The sequence below is a fragment of the Balearica regulorum genome, chromosome 1 (assembly GCF_011004875.1).
Source record: "Balearica regulorum gibbericeps isolate bBalReg1 chromosome 1, bBalReg1.pri, whole genome shotgun sequence".
In the NCBI taxonomy this organism is placed as follows: Eukaryota; Metazoa; Chordata; class Aves; order Gruiformes; family Gruidae; genus Balearica; species Balearica regulorum.
This window is the reverse complement of record NC_046184.1, coordinates 91,935,475-91,945,358: the sequence shown is the minus strand read 5'-3', so window position 1 is coordinate 91,945,358 and position 9,884 is coordinate 91,935,475. Positions and strand designations below refer to the sequence as shown.

The 9,884-nt window shown below is 46.6% G+C and overlaps 1 protein-coding gene across 4 annotated transcripts; it reads left to right on the top strand.

Annotated features, from left to right (window-relative positions):
• Positions 1-8,901, top strand: CLDND1 (claudin domain containing 1). 4 transcript variants are annotated; one of them, XM_075765867.1, is made up of 6 exons: positions 1-110; positions 1,223-1,400; positions 5,324-5,625; positions 6,883-6,990; positions 7,379-7,516; positions 7,626-8,901. In XM_075765867.1, the coding sequence occupies exons 3-6, from the start codon at positions 5,337-5,339 to the stop codon at positions 7,844-7,846; spliced, it is 756 nt and encodes a 251-aa protein (XP_075621982.1). In that variant the 5' UTR covers positions 1-110; positions 1,223-1,400; positions 5,324-5,336; the 3' UTR covers positions 7,847-8,901. The 4 variants fall into 4 exon arrangements, with proteins under 4 accessions (XP_075621982.1, XP_075621973.1, XP_075621989.1 ...); XM_075765858.1 differs by lacking the exon at positions 1-110 and adding an exon at positions 598-670; XM_075765874.1 differs by lacking the exon at positions 1-110 and adding an exon at positions 630-694 and having other exon boundaries at positions 5,327-5,625.
• The last annotated feature ends 983 nt before the right edge of the window (positions 8,902-9,884 follow it).

Sequence of the window (9,884 nt, the reverse complement as noted above, 5' to 3'; positions counted from 1 at the left end):
ATCGAGCCACCATTTTTACAAGCAGTCAAGCAAAAAAGGAAGAAATGCGAGCCTTATGGCCACAGGGGGGGACCACGTAATAGAAATTGCAGAAACGAGAGTTTGTAAAGGTGGGGGTTTTGTGTTCTTGTAGAAACTCACGGCTGTTACAGCAGGCACGGGACCCCAGATCCCCAAGCGCCCGTGTCCTGCAGGCGTGCAAGTTCAGCATTAATCACCCCTGCGCCTCAAGCCTGACGAGGGCAGTGCGAGGCGCGGTGCCGAGGTCTGAGCTGAGCCGGGCCTGTGTCAGCGGCAGGGCCCTGCGAGTGTTGGCGGGGTGACAGGCACCGGGCGCCCTGCGGACCCACCGGTGGCTGAGGGGAGGAGGCGAGGTCGATTGCCCGGCGGCGGGCACTGAGGAAGCCGGTGGGCGTCGAAAAGTGAGGGTCGGCCGCCACGGAGGCGGCGAGAGACTACAACTCCCAGCCGGCATCGCGGCGGTGGCTCAGGGGCGGGGCGATGCGGAGAACTACAGCTCCTATGGTGCCGCGCTGGGCCGGCGCGCCGTGGCGGTTTCGGAAGCCGGCGGGAGGACTACATCCCCCAGGGCGCCCCGCGCGGCCGAGAGGGGCGGGGCGCTGCCCGGGGCACGGCGGGGCGGAAGCGGCGCGGCGGGGCCGGGCAGGGGGTGCGAGGCGGCGATGGGCGGTGGGTGCGGGGCCGGGCCGGGGCGGTTGTAACCGGTGAAGGGGGCGGTTGGTGAGTGTGGGAGGGGGCAGAGGGGCTAAGGCTCTCTCTTCGGGTTTGCTGCCTGCTAATGGCCCCGCTGGCGACGCCCGGTGCTTCGGTGGCCCCGCCGGGCGGTTGCTGCCCCTCGCAGGGCTGTCTCCGGAGAGGCCGGAGCGCGGGGGAGGGCGGTCGGCCTGGACCGTGCCTCGGCCTGGTGGCCGGGGGGTGAAGTGTGTCGGCGCCGGAGCGCGGCCCGGGTTAAACCGGCCGGCTGTGGGGCTCCGCGTTTGCAGGGGGGCGAGGGCTCTTCCTACGGTCACTTACCCCGGCGCTGCCCGTGCCCCTGTGCGGGATTGATGCTGGTGGGGCACGGTGCTGTTGGCCTGGAGGCTTTTGAAGTCCCTTACTTTTTAATATTTTTTTTCTTAATGAGTGACGCTGGGAGATTTCCGTGAAATAATTTCAAAGTGAAATGATGATCTTAACGATTTGCTTTGCTTTCTACTTCTAGATCACTTTTTGTGAGCTGGTGGTGGTGAAGAAACCGAATGAATGGAACAGTTAGGGCAGATAGGAAGTTCGCATTTCATGCTCTCTGCTTACCACAAGACACAAGCAACACTGTGTCTCTGAAGTGACCTGGAATCATTGGAGTTGTGTGTCCGGAGGGGCTCTGAGAACCTCTGAAGGTAAAAAAGTGTTTGGTAGCATTCTTTCCTAACCCTCCGTTGTTGTCCTCAGTATTAAGAGGAGGATCCTGTTCTGTAGTGTTGCCAGCTCTCTCCCCACATTTGTATCTTCTTTTAGGCCTTCTGTCTATTCTGCTTTCCTAAGGAGCAGTCAGATTGCAAGCGTATTTTCTGAGAAAATGCCAGCAAATGCAGTCTTACTCTTTTTTGATGTCGGATAAAAGGAGTTGCTTAAATGTGGCGGCCCGCTGTTGGCTGAAGGGAGTGATTGCTGTAACAGGATAAAAATACGCATATTTTTGTATTCCCCTCTGCCATGGGGAGGAGAAAATGCTTATCCGTTCTCCAGTCTTAAAGTTGATTTTTTTTTTTTCCAGAATGCTTGCTTTTGTGCTGTTCTGTGGTTTTGCTTTTTCAACTCTACTGACTTGCCCTTTCCCCCCTGCCCCTTCCATGAATTGTGTGCATCTAGTCATTCCTTTGAATGTTGCTGCCAGTTTGGCCTTTGCCTTCTCTTTTATGAGCTGGTGCTTTGAAATTTTTACGTGTCTTACTTATTTCAAATGAGTATTATAATATCCTGTGAAGAACTTCTGCTTGAGTGCCTGTTTACTACTGCCTTGTGTTGTCTTATGAACAAACCTTTTGTAAAAACAGTGAAGATTCTTGCTGACAGACTATAAAGGCAAAGTATTTCCATTTATTATTAATCGCTATGTCTTTATAGTTAATGTCATCATTGGTAATAGTAATGTTATTTTTTTTATAAGTAGGCTTATTCTAAGGCACCTTCTACATGTTGTTGTGCATAGAAACTTTTGCAGAGCATGGCATAATCTCATAAACATTCGGTGTTGTTCTTCATGGTCTTCTCTGGTAATTATTTCTTACTGTCTGTGCTTACTACTCCCATTGAGTTGAGCTCTGCCTGGGGCTGGAAGGATGGTTCTCCCTTTAACAGAGCAAAGGACACCTCGTTTAAGTAGGAGTATGTCTACTGTAAATGAAGATGCAGTGGATATACACAGTGAATGGGCAGAGTAGTTAACTACACTGTGGCAGGAAGAAATTCTAGTTCATAATTTGCCTAACGTGTTTTAGAGCTCTTCATCTCTTCTGTAAGTAGTTGAAGTGTTAGGCAGAAGCAATGAGGGGACCTTTGTTATAAGGAATCGTGAGTGTGCTCTTGCCCTGTCACTGTCTTGTCCATATTGAAAATCCACATGTGTTCTTTCTGGGACAAATGGCGCACAAAGCCATCCACTAGATTTTGGGGACTGTAGCCACCTCAGCTGCTTTGTGCCTATCCCTGAAGCTGTGCGTTCCAAGGGTTGAATGTCAGTAGATAGCCATGGCTCTTTTTACCAAGTGGGTGATGAACACTGGACAGTGCTTTAATTTACTGTTTGATTTTTTTTATTTTTTCTTTTTAATCCTTCATTTTGCTTGTGAACTGCTCTTGGTTGCCTGCTGACACCAACTCTGCCAAGTCCACTGTATGCCAGTGCTCAGAAGCTGGCCAGAAGTGTGTGTTTTGTTTTAAAATTCCCAGTACCAGTGTTCTGCACCTGGCAGCAGGGATGGTGTATCTGAAAGTAAGATTTTTTTTTTTTTTTTTGAGCCAGTTGTTTTCTTTCTGTACGTTAGGTACAAAGTTGTTAGGACTTTGTTATTGTAAGCATTTATATTAAAAGGCAGTGGCAGCAAATCAATGGCCCAATAATGTCCTGCTTATGTTCTATTTTGCCAGACACTGCTCTGAGGATGGAGCTTGTAGATTCTTGAAATTTCTCCTTCCAGAGAAAGCACTTTCTAAAGAGAGGAGTCTGTTGCAGAGGGTTCTTCTTGCAGTGAATGTGACTGCAATATAGTGGAAAATCCAGACCAGCCTGCTCAGCAGCCTGTTTTGCTGCTTGCCCTGAGAGTGAGTTCCCAGAGGATCTGCTCAGCCCCGAGCTCAGCTGGGCAGGAGCTGGGCAACGCAGCTTCGGCCTTGGAGGTGCTGCTTGCCCTGTTTGCTTTGTGAGAAGTTTGTGAAGGGGAAGGGATTCCTCAGCAAACTCCATGGGGATGAATAGTGAGGTCAGCCCTATATAGCAACTTACTCTCTCCCTGTTCTGCTCATCCACTGTCCTGTGTACCTTCAACTAGATGCTAGGGTATCAAAGGAGAATATAAGTACATAACCAAGAAGTAAACACTGCACAGAGTATTTGCTTTCAAGTCTGGACTTGATTCTATGTCTTCTAGATAAATAAGCCCAAATAAAATGTCTTTTCCCTCTCAATAGTTGCCCTAGCTTGTGAGAGTTCACAGCTCATGGATTATTATTTAAGTACAGCTGTAGTATGCAAACTTTGCAGTATTTCAAATGGGTGCTGCTTGTCAATTCACCAAAAATCAATTCTATTCTTACTTGTTGCTAAGGATGCAGTTAAATGAGGCGCATTCTCTGTGATATCCTTCCTTGAATATGGAAATTAAGCATAGGGGATGATATGGGTACACATCATCTCCCCCCCCCCCACCCTGTTAGCCAGTTTCGACCAAACAGAGGAGCAGATTGGAGGGAAAAGAAATAAGAATGGCATTGTTAGCAGCAAATACCAGTGCTGTTGAAACTCCCTGCTTTTAGTTTGCACCTTATTTCATAGTTCAGAATTTCTTATTGGCGGTTCTGACTTGAGTGCTCATGTTTTTCCTTGGGAATGTTGTGGTTTAAGGCATTTGCTGTTTCCAGTTGCGGTTCCTTCAGTTGCAAAGAAGCTAGACCAAAATATTTTGATTCAAGTATGTGGGAGAAGGGAGGCAGAACAAGCAATAGACAAGAGCTGATTAGATAGTAGCTCATGTAACCAGACTAGCTCTAGCTGCTGAGTTAACTTCAACTGATTTTTTTTTTTAACTTTTTTGACAAGCGCATTAAGCCTGATTCACCGTAATCCATAAATTGAATCAAGCACAAAAAACGTGTGAGCACGACAGAGTGTTCTGACGTATTGCACTATCTGCAAAACATTCCATGTATTAGCAATCAATTACTCATTAAAGTCACAGTATTGTCATAAGTGTAAGCATGTGTGGTATATGTATTTTCCCATGCCTCCTTTGACCCTGAATTTACATGGTTTGTGAGCACAGCGCTGCAAAGGAGGGCATAAGTGACCCCTAATGCAGGGAGCCAGAGCAAAGTCCTCATGCCAGCACATGAAGGCCTTTCGGTTTTGAGAGCTCCTGTTATCGTCCCATGGAACAGGGCACACTCCCCCTCCCCCCCATTGTTTTAGTTCATCAGAAGCACCCCTGTATGTATTATGGCATTATTGCAGCATTTACCATAATTTCCAAATTTGTCTTTCAGTACTTCCTTTGTGTTCTGTCTCTAGTGCTTCCCTAAAGGCATTCCTGTATCTTGGCATGGCTACCCTTTGTGAACAGTCTGGAGGAGATTTTTTGGCATGCTTATGGTTCTTATCTTTGCTGTAAACACAAGCTGTGAAAGCTGTATGGGATGGCAGGCTAAAAATAACTTCTACTCTTGGTAATCTCTTAAGGAAAGATAAGTCTTCTGCCTGGGTGCTGTGGATGGATTCTCTGCGGTTCCCTACAATCAGGATCACAAATGGCAGTGAGCTGTGCCATCTGCTTTGGGGACAAACTTGCTGTTGCTCTGTCAGTTGCTATCTCAGAGAGAGCAGCTAGGGGCGATATCCATGTCTTGAACTTTGAGATCCAGCGGATGCTGACTAGTACTGTAGACTTGCTCAGTTGTTCCTTTGATTCCAGCATGTTGGAGAAGGAAGACATGCATATCCTGAGGGGGCATTGCGTAAGAGGAATGATGTCATGAGTTTGACACTGCTAGGATAACTTTGCATTTACTGTCAGAGGAGTTACTCACTTGGCCCTCTTCTTCCTTACAGCAGCAAGGGCGCAATGATGGATAACCGTTTTGCTACAGCGCTAGTAATTGCTTGTGTTCTCAGCCTCATTTCCACCATCTATATGGCAGCTTCCATTGGCACCGACTTTTGGTACGAATACCACACCCTGTCCCCAGCTGAGAATGTTAGTGAAGCTGGTAGGAGCATCTGGGAGGAATTTGTCAGCGAAGAGGCAGATGAGAAGACCTACACAGATGCGCTCTTCAGGTGCAACGGCACGGTTGGATTGTGGCGGAGGTGTATCACTGTACCCAAAAACTCTCACTGGTACAGCCCACCAGGTATCTCCAGACCAATTAACGCTTCTCTAGCTTGCCTGGGTGGTATGTGCTAACTTCCTCACAACATAGTCATGCCACTTTTTTCCTCCAGAAGGCTTATTTCTGGCTTATGTGTTGTTGTTGGGGTTTTTTTGGGTTTTTTTTTGTTTGTTTGTTTTTAAGAAAGTCTAAATTTTGAAAGAAGCAAAAGACAAAATGGTCTGTGGCTGTCAGTGCTAAAGACTCTGGATTTGACACACTTGATCTAAATTTATTCTGGCATAACTTGATTTTCTTTTGCATCTGCTGTCCAACTGGGGATACAGTTATAGTTGCTCTGCCCGTTACTGTCTTTTTAGGGGTGTCCTGGGGTCCGCAGTGGAATAAAGATACTACTTTATCAAGGGGGCAATCATTCCTTTTAGCTAGTCATTCATTTTGCTTGCATGTCACAAATGTCCCGCTGCTGCATCAGCACATTTTGGACTCCTTGTACTGTAGTGCTGGATATAGAATGAAATACTTGTATTCTTTTTCACAGTGGTCAGGGGCTAAAAAAAGTGTGGTGAGCAATTATTTTAATTGTTTCAAGGCAGATTTTGGATACATATTGTGTGTGTGAAGCCCTTCATTTTGAACCCTCTTAAAAAAAAGTACTTTCAAACACTTTTTCTGAAGAAAAAAACAGTACATGAAACACTTTTTTTTTTTTTACCCACCCTAATGAAAATACTTATTTTGGAAGACACTTAAACCAGCTCTGCTCAATAGTATTCTCAAAGCAAAATCTGAGCCGTAAAAGGGGAGAAATTTAGTGTAAAGAAGCAAATATTTTCTGTTCTTTAAATAGTCCTTTCTATCCCATTTTTGAATGAAGTGTTTAGTGTGATACTACATTCAGCACATGGAGGTAAGCACAGCTTAGTTAAGGGACTCTGAGTACAAGAATATATAACAACATAGTTGACCATCATATGCCACGTTGTTTCCCGATCTGTCAAGCATGGCACAGTTCTGTGTGGGTATCACAGGTAGGCTTGAAGATTCTGCACGTTTGAATGCTGTCCATCGTTGTAGTTACTACGTTATGCTAACTACATTATGATAAGGCATCCTACTAGATCCTCAAATCTGGTTTGAGAGGTAATTTTTTCTCTAAAATGGAACTCTGAGGAGCTTCCCAGCTTAAATGGTTGGGAAGGGAGGAATTGAAGGGGAGGGGGTGTGGGAGGGAGACACCTAATGGTATTTTTTTCTTTTTTTTTTGTTTTCCCCCAGAACCCGATATGACTACAAACTGCATCAGTTTTTCCCTCTCTGATCAGTTTATGGAAAAGTACATAGAGCCTGGAAATCACAATAGTGGCACGGATTTGAATCGGACTTGTAAGTGTCTTTCAGTTCTGGTAGGTAAACAAGTAGGATTTAAAAAAAATACATTTCTCAAATACAGTCACTAGTGAGGAAAGCATCTGTATCTTGCTCTGCATTTATTGATGTTTTTTATAGTAGCACAGGCAGTAGGTCAAAGTTTAAAAGGAAAACTTCAATGTGTTAGCAAAGGTTTTGCCCATGAATGCAGGGGAGGAATTTGGGAGTTAACAAATGAAGGTCTTCCTACTTCAGTGGAGCCTTTGGCCCTTTTTAGCTATGAATGTAGAACGTCTGATGAAGCGGAAGCAGCGTGGGTAGAAGGGAGTGTAAGATGGTGGGAGAAGATCAATTTCTAGCATATGTTCAACAAGCTTGTCTTGTGTATTTCTTTTGTGTGCAGATCTCTGGCGATTGCAGTTTCTTCTGCCCTTTGTCAGCCTGGGCCTCATGTGCTTTGGGGCTCTGATCGGGCTCTGTGCTTGTGCCTGTCGCAGCCTTTACCCAGCCATTGCCACTGGAGTCCTCCATTTCCTAGCAGGTAGGTCTCCTGCCATCCACCACTTACCCTCCCTCCTCCAGAAGCTGGTAGTGACAGCCAGAGCACTTCAACAGCGAGCTCAGTTGTGCTTTACTGCTCCCTTCCCCAGGGCTTTGTACGCTCGGCCTGGTTGGCTGCTACGTAGCTGGGATTGAGCTGCTCCATAAGAAGCTGCCCCTGCCTGACGACGTGAGGGGCGATTTCGGCTGGTCCTTCTGCCTAGCCTGTGTCTCGGCGCCTTTGCAGTTTATGGCAGCTGCTCTTTTCATCTGGGCGGCTCGCACCAACAGAAAGGAATTCACTCTCTTGAAAGCGTACCGTGTAGCCTAAGTGCTGCTACTGAAGTACTGGGTTTCCGTGTTACAGCCTCTCCTCCTCCCAACCCTTACTACCTTTTTCTTTTAGTCAGAATTTTACCTTATACTGCATGCTTCATGCCAGTTGAGACAATTTAGCCTGCAGGCCCTGAAGACAAAAGACCTGTGGGCTAAATGACCAAACTCTGCCAGAAGTCTGCAGAACTTGAACAGGTTTTTAAATTTTTTTTTAAAGAATTTAATATTACTGGGTTTTAAGCTTCATTTGGTTGTTGAATATCCCCTTGGTTAGGTGTACGTGCCCCTTTGTAATTTTATTACCCTGTCAGCCTGGAGGAAATAGGAATGGTGGTGTGGGATGGAAGAAAGATAGGAAAAGAAAAGATGCAGGTAGGCAAGAATGGGAACCTCAGTGCACAAATAATAAATAATTGGGAGCTGTCTGCTGCGTGACCCAAGCAGACAGTACCTACAGAGAGCGTGCAAGAGACATGGGGCAACTCAGAAACCTCGGTTACAGAAATACTGTAGCTAAATCAGTCCCATAGCTTCGCTTTGGGTCTCTTATTCTTACTAGTTTGCAACTTTTTGTGGCTTCTGCCAGCACTGATACAGACAGAGCAGCTGGCTGTGGGAGTACCTGTACAGCACACCAGCCTGAACACAGACTCTGCGCTCGCCTTTGCTGAGGAGTGGGATAAGTTGGCCCACGTGGAGCTTTGCGCTGCTCTAGCTACGCTGCTTCCAGAACCCAGGCTAGGTTTGGTATCTGCACTATGTCTGATTGTGCACTCTAATCTTAAATTGTGGTGCTTTTTGCTTGCTGTGAAATAAGGCTTTCCTCTCTCTTGCATTGAAAACAACCCTTCGCAAGTTTTTTGGTTTTAATTTGGTTTAGCGTTATGTGTGTATATGTACATATATGTACTTAACTTTTTTTAAAGCTCACCTATTTATCCTATATAGCACACAACAGGGTTTTTTTGAAAGGTGCTGCTCTTTTCCCATCTTGCCCCAAACCTATTGTTTAAATGAAATAATAATAATAATAAAAAAAACTCAGAAATTTTCAGCGTTGCATGAGTCTGATGGGAGGGTGAGAGAATGGTCTGAAGTGAATTTTACTTGGGGAAAGAAAAGCCAATGTCTAGATTGTTCTCTGTTTTCAGGGAAATGTCACCAGAAACAAAGATGTTTGGTTAGATTTTTTTTTTTTAATTAACTTCTTGGGCTCCTGCTAACTTTAAATTTTCCCCTCATCATTGAGGGGGTGCAACACCCCATAATTTCTAATTAGTTCACAACTTCCACACATATTTATTCTAAATCACTGCAGCTCTGCCCAGACTGGGTGGCATGTCTTATCTCAAAAAAAAATGTTCCAAGACTAAATTGTTTAATTCTGAGGCCTTAACTGTCCTCATTTCCTTACTCCATGCTTAATTGTATTGGGTTTGCGTGGCAAGGTTTTGGTAGCGGGGGGGCTACAGGGGTGGCTTCTGTGAGAAGCTGCTAGAAGCTTCCCCCACGTCCAAGAGAGCCAGTGCTAGCTGGCTCCAAGACGGACCTGCCGCTGGCCAAGGCTGAGCCCATCAGCCATGGTGGTAGCGCCTCTGGGATGAGGTATTTAAGGGGGGGGGGGGGGGGGAAGCACCAGGAGGAATTGCAGCCAGAGAGCGGGTTGAGAGTATGTGAGAGGAACAGCCATGCAGACACCAAGGTCAGTGAAGAAGGAGGAGGAGGAGGAGGTGCTTCAGGCGCAGGAGCAGAGATTCCCCTGCGGCCCCTGGAGAACCCCATGGCAGAGCGGGTGGATGCCTAAGGGAGACTGTGATCCTGTGGGAAGCCCGCACTGCAGCAAGCTCCTGCAGGACCTGTGGCCCTGTGGAGAGAGGAGCCCACGCTGGAGCGGGTTTGCTGGCAGGACTTGTGACCCCATGGGGGACCCACGCTGGAGCAGTTTGTGAAGAACTGCAGCCCATGGGAAGGACTCACATTGGAGAAGTTGGTGGAGGACTGTCTCCTGTGGGAGGGACCGCACGCTGGAGCAA

Coding starts and splice junctions, on each gene's coding strand:
- CLDND1 (XM_075765867.1), top strand. CDS start 5,337: ATGATGGATAACCGTTTTGCTACAGCGCTAGTAATTGCTTGTGTTCTC. Junction 6,991..7,378: donor CACGGATTTGAATCGGACTT/GTAAGTGTCTTT, acceptor TTTTGTGTGCAG/ATCTCTGGCGATTGCAGTTT. Junction 7,517..7,625: donor AGTCCTCCATTTCCTAGCAG/GTAGGTCTCCTG, acceptor TCCCTTCCCCAG/GGCTTTGTACGCTCGGCCTG.